Genomic DNA, 20,501 nt, shown 5'->3' on the forward strand with positions numbered 1-20,501 from the left:
GTACAGGACAGGGTGCTCTCGAGGGGGTGGGTGGGAGTGGGGAAGATCTCGGAAACTTACCAGGTGATGCAGGAGGAGGAGGAGGCCTCGGTGGTGGAGGTAAAAGGTAAGTGGGAGGAGGAGTTGGGAGAGGAAATTGAGGAAGGGACGTGGGCAGACGCCCTGGGGAGGGTGAACTCTTCCTCATCGTGCGCGAGGCTCAGCCTCATACAGTTTAAGGTGCTGCACAGGGCACACATGACCGGGACAAGGATGAGTCATTTTGGGGGGGATGAGGACAGGTGTGTTAGGTGCTCAGGGAGCCCAGCAAAGCACACCCATATGTTCTGGGCATGCCCAGCGTTGGAGGAATTTTGGAAGGGCGTAGCGAAGACGGTGTCGAGGGTGGTAGGATCCAGGGTCAAGCCGGGCTGGGGGCTCGCAATATTTGGGGTGGGAGAGGAGCCGGAAGTGCAGGAGGCGAAAGAGACCGGTATTCTGGCCTTTGCGTCCTGGTAGCCCGGCGAAGTATTCTTCTTCAGTGGAAGGATGCGAGGCCCCCAAGTGTGGAATCCTGGATCAACGATATGGCGGGGTTTATTAAGTTGGAGAGGGTGAAATTCGCCTTGAGAGGGTCAGTACAAGGGTTCTTTAGGCGGTGGCAACCGTTCTTAGACTTCCTGGCAGAGCGTTGGACATTGGTCAATGGCAGCAGCAACTCGGGTTGGGGGGGGCGGGGGGTCACTTTACTTTTTTGTTTTTGTTATTTATACTGGAGGATCTGAGGGGTTGTATATACTTGTTGTATTACGTCGGGGTGTTAATGTTAATTTATTATTTATGTACAGGGGGGGGGAGGGGGGTATGGAGGGTTGTTTTTCTGGACTGCGTTTTGTACTTAACCCTGTTGGGTTTCTTTTTCATTTTGTTATTGATATTTTATGAAAACCCTTTAATAAAAATTTTTTTTTTTTTTAAAAGAACTATCTGAGTGTTTGGCACACTGTCTGATTGGTACATTGAATGACGCTGGAGGAGTATTTCACAAAGAAAATCCATTGGAAATATAAAACGGAGGAAATTTTGGAAACACATAAGTTCCTAATAGTCCTTAAGATGTGCAATTTTGTAAGGGAATTCTGATTCCTAACTAGATATCCCAGTTGATGAAAGACAAGGTAAAATGGTACTGATAAACGGGGGAGGGGAAAAGAAAGAAACATGTAACAACACGGATAAAAGTGGAAATATTAGAAAATGCTAGATTAGGGGCAGCATGGTAGCACAAGTGGATAGCACTGTTGCTTCACAGCGCCAGGGTCCCAGGTTCAATTCCCCGCTGGGTCACTATCTGTGCGGAGTCTGCACGTTCTCCCCGTGTCTGCATGGGTTTCCTCCAGGTGCTCCAGTATCCTCCCACAGTCCAAAGATGTGCAGGTTAGGTGGATTGGCCATGATAAATTGCCCTTAGTGACCAAAAAGGTTAGGAGGGGTTATTGTGTTACGGGGTTATTGGAGGGTTTATTGTGTTACTCCACCCTATGGTGGAAGTGAGGGCTTCAGTGGGTCGGTGCAGATTCGATGGGCTGAATGGCTTCCTTCTGCACTGTAAGTTCTATGTTCTATGAGAGAGAGAGGTAACAACAGGAAAAATAACCCAGTTGAATTGGAAAAGGTGGGCACAATAGGAAAAAAAATGTAAAAGCAATGATATCCGAAACAAATTTATTTAACAACTTTCCCCCTTTGTATCAGAAATACCTCTTCCTCATCCCATATAGAAAGTGAGACAGCCTCAGTTCTGTGTGTGCTCACTCATAGGGTTGAGCTGCAGAGAAGAAATAAGAGCCAAACCTCAGCGCAATGTCAGAGGAATTTCCACAGTTGGAGTATATGAATAGAACAACTAAAATATGGATGCAATTACATGATGCTACCTCATTTAATGATGGTTAATTACATCATCCGACCTCCTTAATGACCTTTCTGCCATTGATATATCTGATATTCTCTCTATTTAAGTGTTTTGAAATTTGATGCATTCCTACATTTGGTTGTCATTTAAAATATGAGAAGATCGACCTGACCATAGCTGCAAGTGCCAGTCAGCTGGTCTGGTTCACAAGGCAATGCGTAGTACACAACAGGCTGCTTAACCTAGTGTTGAAATATTAATTGCCATTGATCAGGACTGAACATGTGAACAGGAAAGCAATCGAGAAACAAGATATCAGAAATGCAAACTGAAAGAGAAGATGAATTAGCTTGTCTAAATAATTACTTGCATTGAGGAATGACAGTAAATGGATTAACAATTCTTTTAAGATAGAATTATTTGTTATCTGACTCCATGAGCACTTTAAATATCTGTATCATAATATCACACGTCATTTCTGAATTTTGATTGTATTAACTTGTGAAAAGTTTCAAGTCTCTGCAAATACTTGGCATAACCTTCCATGCAGCTGAAGCCGGGACGAGCTCTCAGCCACAAATCCGTGCCATCAGCGAGACCACAAACTTCCAGGTCCATAACATTGGCTCAACTCTGTCCCTGCCTCAACTCACCTGCTGCTGAAACTCATTCTCATTTTTCTTACCTCGAGATTTAAAATCACTGTTGGTCAGCATTTCATCATCCAAATTCCATGACCTCAAACCCGTCCAAATGTGGCGGCACGTTGGCACAGTGGTTAGCACGGCTGACTCACAGCGCCAGAGGCCTGGGTTCAACTCCGGCCTTGGGTGACTATCTGTGTGGAGTTTGCATGTTCTCCCCATGTCTACATGGGGAGTGTCTACAATATTGAGGAAAAATATTAGTACAAATGATGTGGAATCTGTCTGGGTCGAGTTAAGAAACATCAAGGGCAAAAAACATTTGGAGGGGTGGTACACAGGCCACCAAACTGCAGTGATAATGTTGGGAATAGCATTAGAGAGGAGATCAGAGATGCATGTGATAAAGGGACATTTGTGATTATGGGTGACTTGAATCTGCATATAGATTGGGTGAGTCAAATTAGTCACAGGACAATAGAGGATGAATTTCTGGAGTGTATACAGGATGGTTTTCTGGACCAGTATCTTAAGGAACCAATATGGGAACAGGCCATCTTGGATTGGGTGTTGTGCAATGAGAAGGGATTAGTTGGCAATCTAATTGTGAGAGAACCCTTGGGGATGAGTGACCATAATATGGTATAATTCTTTATCAAAGGTGAATAGTGAGGTAGTTCATTCTGAGACCGCAGGTTCCTGAGCCTCAATAAAGGTAACTATGATGGTATGAGGCATGAGCTGGCTATGACGGGCTGGGAAACATTAATGAAAGGAAGGACAGTGGACAGGCAATGGCAGACATTCAAGGAACGAATAGGTGAACTCCAAAAGTTGTTTATTCCTACTTGGTGCAAGAGTAGAAAGGGAACTGTGGTGTAACCATGGCTTACAAGGGAATTTAGAAATGATATTAAATTCAAAGATGAGGCATACAAATTAGCAGGATCTGGATGAGATAATGACCAGCTGTGGGCATATACTTATTACTCAATTCTAGCATACGAATATAAAGAAAGGACCATCAGAACAAAACCTCAGCGATAACCTGGGAGTCCCCCAGGCACAACCATCGCAAGAAGGACCCTGCGTTTCGAAGCCCAGAGAAGACATCCACATCGAGTGATCATAGCCTGCCAGCCTCCTTCACTAAGTGGGAGTAATAACTGGAGCTCAACTGTGAATCTGAGTTATACTTTGTTGAGGAAGAGCATTTTGAATAAATTTGCGTTAAACCATGAACTTGTTTTGTCCTTTGTGCATCTCGCTCATAAGGGCACCTGGGTAACACTTTTGAGTAAGTAAAATGGTCGAAAATATCTTTCTATAAGTTTTACAGGAACAGCACTGTGGAAGCTTTTCTTCCACTCGGGGCTTTTCACAGTAACTTCATTGAAGCCTACTTGTGACAATAAGCGATTTTCAATTTTTCAATTTTCAATTCAAGCAGTGCAGCAAAGGTTTACCAGGCAGATTCCTGGGATGGCGGGACTGTCATATGAAACTTATAAAATTCTAACAGGATTAGACAGGGTAGATTCAGAAAGAATGTTCCCGATGGTGGGGAGTCCAGAACTAGGGGCCATAGTTTGAGGATAAAGGGTAAACCTTTTAGGACTGAGGTGAGGAGACATTTCTTCACCTAGAGAGTGGTGAATCTGTGGAATTCACTACCACAGAAAGTAATTGAGGCCAAAACTTTGTGTAATTTCAAGAAGAAATTGGATTAGCTCTTGGACTAAAGGGATCAAGGGAAATGAGGGGAAGGCGGGATCAGAGTATTGAACTTGAGGATCAGCCATGATCATAATGAATGGTAGAGCAGGCTCGAAGGGCCTAATGGCCTCCTCCTGCCTCTATTTTCTCTGTTTCTGTGTATTCTAACTTGTACCCCTGAGCTAACTGACCTACACCGCCAGCAACACCACAGCTTGAAAATTCTCATATTTGTTTGCAAATCCCTGCATAGCCGCGTCCACTTCCTATCTCTGTAACCTTATCAAATCCAGCAACCCTTCAAGATTTTTCTGTTTCTCATTCCCTCACCCTTTACTCCTTTAAGATGTTCCTAAAACCAATCTCTTTGACTCAGATGCCCTCATGCTGTGCCTGCTAATTCTATATAAGAATTTTATAAAATTCTGAGAAGTGCCACTTCTCACCTTTGAGGAGCTAGTACCAGCGCCACATGGAACACAATCGATTCCAATGGGAGACGGTGCCGGATTCTCCGGATTCACGATTGACACTCAGGAGGCTGACAAGTTGCAGCCACATATACACATATCACTCCCCACACACACCCTCCCAGCCAACAAGATGGCAGCGAGAGAGAGGCACCAAGGTTCACGGGCACCGAGCATGAGACCCTGCTGGACGCGGTGGAGGAGGAGGCGGCTGCCAGCCGCCGCCGTTTGCCGTGACTGGGTGCAGAGGGAAGAGGCTGTAAGTGCCACGCAACACTGTCTGGACTGGGCAGTACTGCCGGACGAAACTGCACAACCTCCTTAGGGGGGGGGGGGGGGGGGGGGGGCAGTGTGAGTAGGCAGCACCGTGCCCGTGGCACCAACCCCTGTCGCACACACCCATAAACCCCCCCACACACCCACTGATGGCTGCTGAACCCCCACCCTGAACCACCTACCAGCACCCAAACCAGCCACAATGGGCGGGTGCCCTGGCCACGGAAGCCACCAGCTACCCACCATCTGGGCTGCATGCATCGGACTGTCTAACACTGTGCATTTTCCATTTCCCCACCCCCCACCTTCAGGAGAAGGCAGGGAATGGGAGGAGACTAGAAGGGGACCACCAGACCGGCAGCCTCTCACCGCGGCAGAACAGAGAATCTTGGACGTGGTCAGCGGGTCTGAGGAAAGGGCAGTCGCCAGGGTGGAGATCGGCGTTGGGTGAGGAGGTGAGATCCTGCTGAGTTGTGGCTCCCCGCGATAGGTGTGTTAACACCCCTCAACACCACCCTCACCTCCCTCACACTACCCTCACTCCCATACCACCGTCACCCGCACACCACCCTCATCCCCACACCATCCCCACATCCTCAGTCCAATACCGCCACTCCCTCCCCCTCCGCCCCCCCCCCCCCCCCCCCCGCCCCCGCTCCCTCCCCACCCCTACCAGGCCAACCCATGGTAAAATCATGCTTCTTGTCTTGTGTCTTGCAGTAGCTGCTGGTGGGCAGACATTGGGGGTGGGCTTGGTTCAAGAACCACAGTTCAGCCAACACGCATCACTCAGGTGTCCCCCCCCCCCCCTCCCCGCCCCACATTTCCGCACTGTCCCCACCTCGGCCATCCCAGGGGATCAATGGGACCATGTGATAGAATGGACAGTTCGAATGCAGGGATCACCCAGGTGAACAGTGGAAAGTGCTACCGTGGGCAGGAGTCAGAAGCAGCAGGTTACATGTTATGCAAAAGCCAGATATACAGGAAAAGTATGACCTGTGAGATGTGAGAGTGATTTACTGATCCCAGAGGACAAAAAGACAGATGGAGTAGATTGAGTATCGATCTTTGGAGCATGTGACCAGAGTTTTCTTCTCTCCTACCGAATAGATAGGAAGATCCTGCCCCGGTGTTCATTACATTTTTTCAATCTTGTTACATCTGAAGAAGGTAGCCAGCTCACAAGAACTACCCCTTAATCCCCAATCACCCATTAATTTCCAGGAGCTTGTTGTTTATCCTATGTCCTATTTGAGTAGTTCTGGCCAAGTTACCCAAGGTGCCACCTTCCCTCTGTCCATCATTTTGACTGAAGTCATCATTTATCTCATGCTGCCCACCATTTGTTAACTCCCGCCAGACACTTGCATTGATAAGAGGATACACAAGGTGCCACAAGACTCTCTGAAAGAACCATTCTCCTTGGCTACTACCTTTGTTTTACCTCAGTCCCAGACTGTTTATGTGTTTTCAGAGAGAGAAGAGAAATTGCATTCTGCCAGATACCCTCATGCTGTTCTGTGCTAATTCTATATAAGAATTTTATAAAATTCTGAGAAGTGCCACTTCTTACAGGAGGGACAATTTACTTGTGTCACAATGGCGTCGGACACCATTTGTGACTTTGGATAGGCGTGATTTGGACTTCATTGAAATAGCTTTGATTAAAATTTTCAGCTGCAACGGTGGTTTTCTTATTAATTAAGCTGAATTCTTGTTGACACAGGAGACAAACTTTCATACACCCAAAATTTATTCAGTCAACTGTGAGGTTGCTTTGAATCGAAAACTTGCAGTATTACCTTGGATTCAACTCAGCAAATAACTTCCAAAGCCCTATCAACTGTTTAACATAAAAAGAATGTACAACAAATGCAGCAACTTGCATTTGCACAGGACATTAAATGTAGAAAACATCCCAATGTAATTTACAAAACTGTTTGCTTCAGCTACTGATTTTTAATATTCTCTCTTTGTTTCAGCCCATATGCCTTTCTCACCCTTATCCCGCGATTCCAATACTCTCCTTCCATTCACCAGTCACCATAAACCAGTTCACTGAACATTCTGCAGCTTGGATTTGAATGCACACAGCGGCGAAATTCTCCGGTATCGGCGCGATGTCCGTCCACTGCTGCCCAAAACGGTGCCAATCAGTCGGGCATCGCGCCGTCCCAAAGGTGCGGAATGCTCCGCATCTTTGGGGGCCGAGCCCCAACCTTAAGGGGCTAGGTCGGCGCTGGACGAATTTCCGCCCCGCCAGCTGGTGGAAAAGGCCTTTGGTGCCTCGCCAGCTGGCGCGGAAATGACATCTCTGGGCGGCGCATGTGCGGGAGCGTTAGCGGCCGCTGACGGCATTCCCGCGCATGCGCAGTGGAGGGAGTCTCTTCCGCCTCCGCCATGGTGGAGACAATGGCGAAGGCGGAAGGGAAAGAGTGCCCCCACGGCACAGACCCGCCCACGGATCGGTGGGCCCCGATCGCGGGCCAGGCCACTGTGGGGGCACCCCCCAGGGCCAGATCGCCCCGCGCCCCCCTCCCCAGGACCCGCCCGCGCCGCCTTGTCCCGCTGGTAAGGTAGGTGGTTTAATCTACGCCGGCGGGACAGGCATTTTAGCGGCGGGACTTCGGCCCATACAGGCCGGAGAATCGCGGGGGGGGGGGGGCCCGCCAACTGGCGCGGCGCGATTCCCACCCCCGCTGAATATCCGGTGCTGGAGAATTCGGCAACCGGCGGGGGCGGGATTCACGCCAGCCCCGGCGATTCTCCGACCTGGCGGGGGTTCGGAGAATCTCGCCCCGGTCCCCGTTCTACTGTGCTTGGTAGGTTATTTTGATACCTAGTCACCAAATGCTTCCAGTTGAAACAAAACTTCTCCTTGTATACAGCCCCTTCTTGACCAGACACTTCCCTATCTCTTTCGCCCCCTTCTAGCCCTACAATCTTTGAAGAATTCTGTGTTTCTCCAACTCTGACATTAAGCACCCCCACTGTCTTAAACCCATCTGGCTCCTAACATCCTTTCTTGAATCTGCTCTTCCACTTCTCTCACCACCTCCGAAGATCCTTCAGAGGAGACCCTCCTTTTTCTTTAGTCACCTCTCAGGTTTCCTCATAGATTGATTGATTGATTGATTTATTGTCACATGTACCAAAGTACAGTGAAGAGTATTTTTCTGCAGCCAAGGGAATATACACAGAACGTACACAGTAGACAAAAACAGTAATTGACAAAGTAAATCGACAAATAGTCATTACCGATTTCCCTCTTAAATTGGAAAGTGGGTGTAAAAGGCTTTGAAGTGTTCGATTAGCCATGATGGTATTACATGGTGGAGCAGGCTCGACAGGCTGAATGGTCTACCCCTATTCCTATGTTCCTATCAGACCTGTTTATCTAAATATACTTCACCATGCCAGCTCATTCTTCCACATTCAGAGCGGCTTGTAGTATTATCATAACTATCAGCATTGCAAGGGTTAATGTGGTGTCGAGAGTAGCCACTAGAGGGAGCTACAGATACAACTATATAAGGCAGTGATGCTAGGCCTTAGGGGAGGAGTGTATGCAGGTGATAGCTAGTGAAGGTCATAAGAGCAGATAGTGTGAGTAACGTTAGATTATAGTTTATACCAGTAATGAGATTAGCAGTAGATGAGTCTAGTTAGATGTTATTGATCAATTATGTATTCTTAAGGACTAAGTGTTGAATCCCAGTTTAGTAGTGTAAATAAAACATAATTTTGTTTAAGTTAAAGCTATTTTGTGGTCTTTTGTGAACACCACGCCAAGCATCCTGAAATAAGCAACACAAAGAACACCACAAGGCTGTTGTTCTGTTCCACTCTACCAGCAGTGTGATTTTGAAATTGCTGCTTGCCTCGTGACTTAAGCCCAAGCTCATTGGTTTAAAATTGGAGGTAGTCTATTGATACTATTACTTCCGGTAGTCCAGTACCACTACACAACAGCAGTCTATGTATGATCACAGGATTAGAATATTATTATGGGTATCAAAGGGCATATGGCACATCATAGTTACTCAATGCAGAATGACCCTGAAGTCCCGCTCTTCCCATTGCAACATTGTGTTGTCTATTAAACAGTAAAATAAAGTAAACAACCATCCTGTCAGTTCCAGTAGTAAATTGTAACCAGAATTTGCAGTCAGTATAACTTTCATAGGGAAGCAACATGGACAAGCAGTATAACTCAACTGGCTCCACATCATTTAAACTATTTTGTTTCTAAATCATCCTTAGGTATAATGATAGCATTATTAGCAGTACATGACTGTGGCATTCCTATCTGTCTAAAGTTGGTCCCGAAGGAATATTTTTCTTGCTCATGATCTCAAAATAATTCTTCGACTATAGCAAGGACTAAGTAGGGAATAGTAATTGTCATTTCATGCAAAATCCCCAGTGTGCCAAAACTGTATTGAAAAATCTTGTGTATGTAATTGTCATATTTCATTATATTTTACAGAAATAATTTGAAAATAGGAGCTATAACATTGTTATCTTTAAGCAAAGCGCACTTTCACAAGTTTAAGAAATGCACCTGGATGCAAAATGGTTACTATGCTATTGTTTCCCTCCCAGAGAATCTGCCATTTGCAGTATGTTAGCTTGGTGCAAAATGGTTACAATTGCTAAATACCTTGTGCACATTGAGTTGAAAAGTTCTTTGATTTCTGTCTGTGAACAGGTGGGAGATAAAAAGGAGGCCAAAAGACTAGCTTTAGGGAAGCAGGAAGCTGAAAAGGCAGCTAGGCATTTAGGCATCAAGACCAAAACATTTTCGGTACGCAAAGCAGGTCAGAAGTTTGAAAGAAACAGTTGGGAAATACTGCTTTTACCAAGTTTGTATCACTTGTACTTAGGATTTTTTCTCTGATGCGTAAATGGGCTTTTAAAAAACTTTTCTACATGAGCTAGAACAAAAGGTATTAATTATTAAACAGGTCAGGTCTGACAACAGTAGGGCTGATTGTTGTTTTCCTCCTTTTTGTGTGAAAAAGAACCAGGTCATGAAGTTGGGCTCTTTTGCCTAAATTCGGTGTGACAGAAATCCTGAAGTCAAAGAATGCCGCCCAGAATGTCTGCCCACCTTCATGTAGCCCATGTGAGTGCACCGTTATTAGCAGAGCACTAGCTTGGATGCATGTGTGCATGCCAAAAGCACCCAGAATGGATTGTAACACTGATTTTGAACATATATACCATTTTACACTGCTCAGAAACCAGTTAGCACTCTCACATAATCATAGAATCCCTCCAGTGCAGGAAGAGGTCATTCGTCCCATCAAGTCTGTCTCAACCCTTCGAAGGTGCACCGAACTAGGCCCAATCCCCAGCCCATCCCTGTACCCCACCTAGTCTACATATCTTTGGACATGAAGAGACAATTTTAGCATGGCCACTCCACCTATCATGCACATCTTTGGACTGTGGGAGGAAACTGGAGCACCCGGAGGAAAACCACCTAAACCTGGGGAGAATGTGCAACTCCACACAGTCACCCAAGTCTGGAATTGAACCCTGGTGCTGTGAGGCAGCAGTGCTAACCATTGCACCACTGTGTCACTAATCACTCCTGAATTAATGCTATTTGAAGAGATAACCATCCAAATTATAAAGTGCCGTTGATTTATGTGACTCGCTTTTTTTGGCTTACTTTTGCTGGTACAGAGTTTGTATAAAATCCATGTTGTGTTCTTGGAGGAGTTTTGCTAACTTTTTGGATTTTCACAGAAGTTATTTTGGTTTCTGTCAAGATGCTCGGGGACGTTTATGCCCTGTTATGAGAAAGCCTTCTTCGATAATGGGGGACATAATATGTCCCCCTTGGGCTGCAGCACGATGTGGAAATGGAGCTTAGGCAGCAGAGAGAAGTGCACAGAAGGAGGACTTTCAACAGAAGGGCACCGAGGTTCTTTTGGGAGTACTTCTCCGACCTTCACCTCAGCCCTGGATGGTGTCTTGTCAGGCTCTTTAAGGCGAATTTCAGCTCCAGCGAATGTGACATCAGGAGGGCTGGAAATTGCATGAAATTCACATTGGCAGAATGCTGGCCCATTGTATCTCCTGAACTTTGTTTTCACAGCGCCCCAAATGGAAATTTCCGGTGGGAACACTTTTATCTCCCAAGTGACGAATTCAGCCCAAAATGAGTTTGAGTCCTTCCTTTTGAATTTCCTCTGTTCCCATTTCTTTTGTTTTATTTTATTGATTTTGGTCCGTGGAATGCACCTTTAAGCAGTGGGCTTAAGCTGAGGCAGCCTGCTAGTCAGGACATTGTGATTGAGGATTTGTTTATCGGAGAGCAGACTCATCGGTGCCGAGGGTACCTTAAGGACCAGCTTTGGAGGAAGTCGGTTCGATTGGCCAGCTGGCAACCTGTGGGTTGGCCGGGGACAGTGGGGACAGCTGACAACGGTCGGTGATTGGTTCCTGCAGGATGCTTCAGAGGGAGCTGGTAAGAGATGATTAGGCCTTGAACGGAGAAAGAATTCTCTCTCTCTCTCTCTGCTCAAGTAAAGGACTGCTTTATTGATCCAAAACGAGAGTGCTGGCCCATCTTTACCATATAGTTGAAATGATCTTGAATCTACAAAGAAAGTAGACAGTCTTGCCAGAGAAAAAGCTATAAAGAAGAGTAAGATAGATTATGAGAGTAAACTTGCAAAGAATATAAAAACAGATAGTAAAAGTTTCTACAAATATATAAAACAAAAAAGAGTGGCAAAGGTAAATATTGGTCCTTTAGAGGATGAGAAGGGAGATTTAATAGTGGGGCATGAGGAAATGGCTGAGGAACTGAACAGGTTTTTTGGGTCGGTCTTCACAGTGGAAGACACAAATAACATGCCAGTGACAGATAGGAATGAGGCTATGACAGGTGAGGACTTTGAGATTATTGTTATCACTAAGGAGGTAGTGATGGGGCTAAAGGTGGACAAGTCTCCTGGCCCTGATGGAATGCATCCCAGAGTGCGAAAAGAGATGGCTAGGGAAATTGCAAATGCACTAGTGATAATTTACCAAAATTCACTAGACTCTGGGGTGGTCCCAGCGGATTGGAAATTAGCAAACGTGACACCACTGTTTAAAAAAGGAGATAGGCTGAAAGCGGGTAATTATAGGCCAGTGAGCTTAACTTCGGTAGTAGGGAAGATGCTGGAATCTATCATCAAGGAAGAAATAGCGAGGCATCTGGATGGAAATTGTCCCATTGGGCAGACGCAGCAGGGTTCATAAAGGGCAGGTCGTGCCTAACTAATTTAGTGGAATTTTTTGAGGACATTACCAGTGCGGTATATAACGGGGAGCCAATGGATGTGGTATATCTGGATTTCCAGAAAGCCTTTGACAAGGCGCCACACAAAAGGTTGCTGCATAAGATAAAGATGCATGGCATTAAGGGGAAAGTAGTAGCATGGATAGAGGATTGGTTAATTAATAGAAAGCAAAGAGTGGGGATTAATGGGTGTTTCTCTGGTTGGCAATCAGTAGCTAGTGGTGTCCCTCAGGGATCAGTGTTAGGCCCACAATTGGATTTGACCTGCTTTTTCTGGTTGGAGTTTGTCAGGGCCCATATCCATTGCCTTTAGCTATTTCTAGAAAGCACGTGAAGTGAATTGAATTTGCCTGAAGACTGGCATCTGTGATGCTGGGGACCTCAAGACAAAGCTGAGGTGAATCATCCACTCAGCATTTCAGCTGAAGGTGGTTGCAAATGCTTCATTCTTCTCTTTTGCACTGAAGTGCTTGGACCTCCCATTATTGAGATATTTGTGGAGCCTCCCCTTCCTGGCAGTTGCTTAATTGTCCATGACCATTCCCGACTGGCTGTGGTAGGAATGTAGAATTTTGATATGATCTATTGGTTGTGAGATCTCTTTGTTTTGTTTATAGCCTGCCGTATCCACTGTTTATTTTGTATGTAGTCCTCTGTTGTTGCTTCACCTGCTTGGCGCGTCATCTTAAGTGTGCCTAGTAATGATCCTGTTCCTGCCATGCTATCCTTTATTCCTGAACCAGGGTAGGCCCCCTTCCCTGATGGTAATGGTAGAGTAAGGGATCTGTCAGGCCATGAAATTTCAGGTAGTGGTAATTTTTTTGGTTGTTGTTTGCAAAAATATACTTTATCCGTAAAATATCTAACAGAACATTACAAATATTTCCAAAGGCCTTCGCAGAAAGTGAAATAATATTCAGGTTTTTTACATAGATCATATTACATTCTGGGGTGCTTCAATACAATTGTGGTACATGTAATATTCACCTTGTACATTCAATGTGAGTCATACAGCCCAAGGGGGTTCTATACAATTTCCAGCCCCTCGGTACAGTATGGCTGCAAAGTTTTTGATAGCGACCTTTCCCTATTGCGCCTCTGTGAGCGGATACAATCCTGCTGCTGCAGATAGCCCACAGGGTCTCATGGATGCGATGTTTTGATTTGATAGGTCTGTTCTGAATCAATCCCACTTTTCACAATAACTTTATTGCAGTGTTAATGTGACAATAAAGATTATTAATAAAGATTATCATCATAGAATCATAGAATTTACAGTGCAGAAGGAGGCCATTCGGCCCATCGAGTCTGCACCGGCTCTTGGAAAGAGCACCCTACCCAAGTTCAGCACCTCCACCCTATCCCCATAACCCAATAACCCCACCCAAAACTAAGGGCAATTTTGGACACTAAGGGCAATTTATCATGACCAATCCACCTAACCCGCACATCTTTGGACTGTGGGAGGAAACCGGAGCACCCGGAGTAAACCCACGCACACACGGGGAGGATGTGCAGACTCCGCACAGACAGTGACCCAAGCCAGAATCGAACCTGGGACCCTGGAGCTGTGAAGCAATTGTGCTATCCACAATGCTACCGTGCTGCCCTTATGAACTTGTTTGTAGTGCGGGGCAGCACGGTGGCGCAGTGGGTTAGCCCTGCTGCCTCACGGCGCCGAGGTCCCAGGTTCAATCCCGGCTCTGGGTCACTGTCCGTGTGGAACAAAGAAAATTACAACACAGGTACAGGCCCTTTGGCACGCCAAGCCTGCGTCAACCATGCTGCCAGTCTAACCTCCTGCGGCAGCGAGTTCCACGTCATGCTTGTCTTCATCGGTTGGGGCATTGAGTATAAAAATTGGCAAGTCATGCTGCAGCTGTATAGAACCTTGGTTAGGTCCACACTTGGAATAGTGTTCAATTCTGGTTGCCACAGTTTGCACATTCTCTCTGTGTCTGCATGGATCTCACCCCCACAACCCAAAGATGTGCATAATAGGCGGGTTGGCCACGCTAAATTGAAAATGAAAAATGAAAATCGCTTATTGTCACAAGTAGGCTTCAAATGAAGTTACTGTGAAAAGTCCCTAGTCGCCACATTCCGGCGCCTGTTCGGGGAGGCTGTTACCTGTTCCTGATTTGCCCCTTCATTTAAAAAAAAACTCATTTAACAATAACTTTTTCAAGAGTTTCTACACTGAGGTTTCGACACTGAGACTGAGAACGGAAGTTCCCAATTCAATGATTTCCAATTGAATACAGTCTGGGGGATCTGAACAGCACACCCTCTGGAGAAGCATAGAATCACTTGACAGCAACTTATGGATTTCTGCAACTGCACATGCCAGAATTTGCTGTCCGCTTCGAAGAGGTAAGAGTGGCAGACACTGTCAGCTTCATTATCGTTACTAGCACAAAATCCGGGCGATTGCTAAATGTCCCTCACGTGGCTGGGTTATCACTGTGGTCAGTTGAAGGATGCCCGGCATGGACTCCAAGTTAAGGCGGAATGCCCATAGTATCAACATCACTCTAATTGAGCGGGGGCCCCCGGGGGGGGGGGGGGGGGGGTGCGCACCCACCTTGCACCGAACCTTCTAAGCTGCATTGAGATACGGGCTGGAGCCGGCTTCGTGACATGCTGTCAGTGTTGCCAGTCTCAATATCACCGCCCACTCCCAAACCTATGCTCTCCTGTTGATCCAAATTCAACCTTCTGTCTTGGGGTTGTTCATAAACTCCACCGCCCTCGGTACCGATTCCATTGGAAACAGACAGTTTCACAGCTTGGGAGTCCTATCTAACTCTGCGCTGAATTTCCATAACCCTTCCCGTGGAGGCTGCCTCCCTTAACAGCGCCGTGGGATGTTTTACTCGATGAGGAAGGTGCTATAGAAATGCAAGTTGTTTATATTTCCGTTTGGCTTGCTGGGGGTGGGGGGTGAACAGTAAAATAAAAGCTTTGCAAATAATTGCAAAGAAAAGTAAAGCCACGTTTTGGGGGTCTTTTTTTGGCAGTATACTCTGGGAGGGGCTCACGAAAACTTGACATTGTGGGGCTCTGTGATAACCATTAATGAGTGAAAGGAGGTGGGGTGTTGATAAGGGTTGGCAATTGGGTTTTCGTCTAATCGTGTGGTGCCCAGGCACTGGCAGGAGGGAGGTGCCTGGGGAGGGTGAGTGTAGCAAGTCACATGATAACCTTCATTCCCCTCGCATTAAGTACACAGGCAAAGTGTAAGTAAGTAAGTAAAAGTTAAAGTGTCCTTTGTGAGTGCGCGGTGTCAATATGGTATCGCATTTACTGCTGCAAACTGAGTTGAGATTCTGGGCATTTTGCGTGCAGGCGGGTTTAGTTCCAGGTTGTGGCTGCTGGAGACCAGGGAAGTGGATCTGCCCGTTGCACGGGCATGAGTTGAAGTTGGAGGAAGTCTGGTGTCCGCGGGAACGTTCTGGCTGACCTTCCCACAAAAAAACAAATCAGCAGCAACCCCCCACCATTTGCAGGTTATTGTGTGTGTCGCGGGGACCTGCTCTGTTTAAGGGGCTGCCCTTTCCCGGGCGCCAAGCAGCTGGAAAGTCAAACACAAGTTTAACTCCGGGAAAGTGAAGCAGGGAAATGCGCGGCCCAATCCGGCAGCAAAAAAACGCTGCTAACTCCGAGCGGCCCATGTGTACAGGAGCCCCGCTCAGGACATGTTGATACCCCGCTATTTTGTAACTTGTATGGTCACACGCGCTAATTAGTTTATTTTAAGCCTGCTGCCCAGATGGAACCATAAATAGCGCGATGTCGTTGTGGGCTGGACAGAAACAACCAAACAGTGCTGTTGGGGTACACTTCCCGTGGCAGGATTAGTAATGGTCGGTTCCATGTGTCTCTGAGTTGCAGGACAGCTGTATGATGAGTTTTCTCTACAATATATGTTGTAAACTAATGTAGGAGCATATAGGGGGGTGTAGGTAGGGTGACATAGTGATTAGAAACATAGAATCCCTACAAATAGGGGCTGTTTAGCACACTGGGCTAAATTGCTGGCTTTGAAAGCAGACCAAGGCAGGCCAGCAGCACGGTTCGATTCCCATTCCAGCCTCCCCGAACAGGCGCTGGAATGTGGTGACTAGGGGCTTTTCACAGTAACTTCATTTGAAGCCTACTTGTGACAATAAGCGATTTTCATTTGCAGAGGGGGCCATTTGGCCCATTGAGTCTGCACCCACCCTTTGAACGCCCATGCTACCTTAATTTTTCATGGCCAATCCACCTAACTGCTACCTCACAGCGCCAGGGACCCGGGTTCGATTCTGACCTCGGGCGACTGTGGAGTTTGCACTTTCTCCCCCTGTCTGTGTGGGTTGCCTCCGGGTGCTCCGGTTTCCTCCCACATTCCAAAGATGCAGGTTAGGTAGATTGTCCATGCTAAATTGTTGCTTAAGTGTCCAAAAGGTTAGGTGGAGTTACTGGGATAGAGTGGGGGCATAGGACTAGGTAGGGTACTCTTTCCCAAGAGTTGGTGCAGACTCGATGGGCAGAATGTCCTCCTTCTGCACTGCAGGGATTTATGCTTTGGTATTATTCACGCAGAGATCCCAGAAAGGCTATATTCTCAGGGCACTAAATGTGCCCTATTAATGTGGAACAAGTCGCCCATCTAACCACCCGCACCGCTCCCCAGCCCACCCTATCATTAAATGAAACGATGACTGATCTATGACTTAAACTTCATGTACCAGCCTTTTCCCTGTGGTATTTGGATAATAAAAATATATTATAAGATTTAAAATTAATCTAATGTCAGCTGCTGAACTTTTATCACCCTTTGTGTCACTCCAGAAGATCAGGCTCTATTTAAAAAAAAACCTGGGCCACCTGGTCTTAGACACCCCCAGCAGTCAATAATTTCTTTTGGTGCCCCTTAATACCTTGAAAACTTCGATCGAATCAAAATTCCAGAAAATACAACCTGAGTTTGTGTCCTCTCTCTTTGTAATTTAAACCTTTGCTGGATATCAATGTGGTAAACTACACTGCATTTGCTCCAAGTCAATATATTTTTCCTAAGGTGTGGTGTACCCAGAACTGCTTGTGGGGTGTGGCCTTCATACAGCTATTGAAAGCTGGTTTAGCTATCCTACCTAGATAGCTGGTTCGTGATGCAGAGCAAGGCCAGCAGCATGGATTCAATTCCCATACCGGCTGAGCTTAGTCATGAAGGCTCCACCTTGCTACATGGCGGACGTGTGGTGATCCTCCGGTTAAACCACCACAAATCCGCTCTCTCTGCTCAAAGATCGTAAAATAGTTTGGGTTGTAGGGAAAAGTTTTAGGATGACAGAACTTGGCTGTAAGAGAAAACAAATATATAACATGCACAACTAAGTGATTTGGTTTTGGAATTTTTGGACTATAAAATGACCTGTTTTCAGAAGTGTAGTGTTATTTGGCCAAGTTTGTAGAAGATTTCTACATGAAACAGAAAATAGGTGCAGGAGTAGGCCATTCAGCCCTTTGAGGCTGCACCGCCATTCAATATGATCATGGCTGATCATGCAAATGCAGTATCCCACTCTAGCTTTCTCTCAATACCCCTTGATTCCTTTAGCCGCAAGGGCCACGTCCAGCTCCCGCTTGAATATATCCAACGAACTGGCCCCAACAGCTTCCTGTGGTAGAGAATTCCACAAATTCACAACTCTGAGAGAGTTTTTGCACGGAGTGCTGACTTTGGTGCATTTGAGTGCTATAGTGAGAGTTTGGTGACTGAGGGAGTTAGGTGAGGAGGGAGTAAGGTGCTCCTTTCATTTTGTTTCCTACATTTCTGCAAAGAGTGAGAAGAGAGCCAGGAGTTTACAGAGAGTGCAGCTGACTGGGAGCAGAGTCGGAGGGCGGAGATCCAGTTGGTCCACAGGGCAGCTATATTCTGTAAGGTAAGAGGGGATGGAGGCTAGGCCAGTTGCATGCTCCTCCTGTAGGATGTGGGTGGTGAGGGATACCACAGGTGTCCCCGCTGACTATACCTGCGGGAAGTGCACCCAACTCCAGCTCCTCAAAGACCGTGTTAGGGAACTGGAGCTGAAGCTGGATGAACTTCGGATCATCCGGGAGGGTGATAGAGAAGAGTTACAGGGAGGTAACCACACCCCAGGTACAGGACAAGAATAGCTGAGTTACAGTCCGGAGAAAACAAACAAACAGGCAGACAATGCAGGGATCCCTCGTGGCCGTTCCCCTTCAAAACAAGTATACCGTTTTGGATGCTGTTGGGGGGGATGACCTACCGGGGGGAAACCCTAGCGGCCAGGTCTCTGGCACTGAGTCTGGCTCTGGGGCTCAGAAGGGAAGGGGGGAGAATAGAAAAGCAATAGTTGTAGGAGATTCAATCGTTAGGGGAATAGATAGGAGATTCTGTGGTCGCGAGCGAGACTCCCGTAAGGCATGTTGCCTCCCGGGTGCCAGGGCCAGGGATGTCTCGGATCGTGTCTTCAGGATCCTTAAGGGGGAGGGGGAGCAGCCAGAAGTCGCGGTGCACATTGGTACCAACGACGTAGGTAGGAAAAGGGGTGTGGAGGTAATAAACGAGTTATGGGAGTTAGGCTGGAAGTTAAAAGCCAGGACAGAGTTGTCATCTCTGGTTTGTTGCCAGTGCCACGTGATAGCGAGGCTAGGACTAGGGAGAGAGTGCAGCTGAACACGTGGCTGCAGGAATGGTGTAGGAGGGAGGGCTTCAGGTATTTGGATAATTGGAGCGCATTCAGGGGAAGGTGGGACCTGTACAAGCAGGACGGGTTACATCTGAACCAGAGGGGCACCAATATCCTGGGAGGGAGGTTTTCTAGTACTCTTCGGGAGGGTTTAAACTAATTTGGCAGGGGAATGGGAACCGGATTTGTAGTCCAGCAACTAAGGTAGCCGATATTCAGGACGCCAAAGCATGTAATGAGGCAGTGGGGAAGGGAACACTGGCAAAGGAGAGTACTTGCAGGCACGGAGATGGGTTGAAGTGTGTATACTTCAACGCAAGAAGCATCAGGAATAAGGTGGGTGAACTTAACGCATGGATCGGTACTTGGGACTACGATGTGGTGGCCATCACGGAAACTTGGATAGAAGAGGGGCAGAAATGGTTGTTGGAGGTCCCTGGTTATAGATGTTTCAATAAGATTAGGGAGGGTGGTAAAAGAGGTGTGGGGGGGGGGGGGGGTGGCATTGTTAATTAGAGATAGTATAACAGCTGCAGAAAGGCAGTTTGAGGAGTATCAGCCTACTGAGGTAGTATGGGTTGAAGTCAGAAATAGGAAAGGAGCAGTCACCTTGTTAGGAGTTTTCTATAGGCCCCCCAATAGTAGCAGAGATGTGGAGGAACAGATTGGGAAACAGATTTTGGAAAGGTGCAGAAGTCACAGGGTAGTAGTCATGGGTGACTTTAACTTCCCAAACATTGAGTGGAAACTCTTTAGATCAAATAGTTTGGATGGGGTGGCGTTTGTGCAGTGTGTCCAGGAAGCTTTTCTAACACAGTATGTAGATTGTCCGACCAGAGGAGGGGCAATATTGGATTTAGTACTTGGTAATGAACCAGGTCAAGTGATAGATTTGTTTGTGGGGGAGCATTTTTGGAGATAGTGACCACAATTCTGTGACTTTCACTTTAGTAATGGAGAGGGTGCGTGCAACAGAGCAAGGTTTACAATTGGGGGAAGGGTAAATACAATGTTGTCCGACAAGAATTAAAGTGCATAAGTTGGGAACATAGGCTGTCAGGGAAGGACACAAGTGAAATGTGGAACTTGTTCAAGAAACAGGTCCTACGTGTCCTTGATATGTATGTCCCTGTCAGGCAGGGAAGAGATGGTCGAGTGAGGGAACCATGGTTGACAAGAGAGGTTGAATGTCTTGTTAAGAGGAAAAAGGAGACTTGTGTAAGGCTGAGGAAACAAGGTTCAGACAGGGCGTTGGAGGGATACAAGATAGCCAGGAGGGAACTGAAGAAAGGGATTAGGAGAGCTAAGAGAGGGCATGAACAATCTTTGGCAGGTAGGATCAAGGAAAACCCCAAGGCCTTTTACACATATGTGAGAAATATGAGAATGACTAGAGCGAGGGTAGGTCCGATCAAGGACAGTAGCGGGAGATTGTGTATTGAGTCTGAAGAGATAGGAGAGGTCTTGAACGAGTACTTTTCTTCTGTATTT

At 46.6% G+C, this 20,501-nt stretch overlaps 1 protein-coding gene across 6 annotated transcripts in view; it reads left to right on the forward strand.

The window, feature by feature from the left end:
• Positions 1–14,606: 14,606 nt before the first annotated feature.
• The window catches only part of LOC140388632 (metalloreductase STEAP3-like), a 50,961-nt gene continuing 45,066 nt past the window's right edge, over positions 14,607–20,501 (forward strand). Inside the window, exon 1 of one of the 6 annotated variants that reach the window (XM_072473088.1) lies at positions 14,607–14,679. In XM_072473088.1, coding sequence (XP_072329189.1) covers positions 14,630–14,679 — 50 coding nt within the window. In that variant the 5' untranslated portion in view covers positions 14,607–14,629. Of the gene's footprint in view, positions 14,680–15,404; positions 15,554–20,501 lie in introns of those variants that run through there. The other 5 variants (XM_072473106.1, XM_072473115.1, XM_072473122.1 and 2 more) reach the window with 5 other exon arrangements.

Source organism: Scyliorhinus torazame, chromosome 2 (genome assembly GCF_047496885.1).
Source record: "Scyliorhinus torazame isolate Kashiwa2021f chromosome 2, sScyTor2.1, whole genome shotgun sequence".
NCBI classification, from domain to species: Eukaryota; Metazoa; Chordata; class Chondrichthyes; order Carcharhiniformes; family Scyliorhinidae; genus Scyliorhinus; species Scyliorhinus torazame.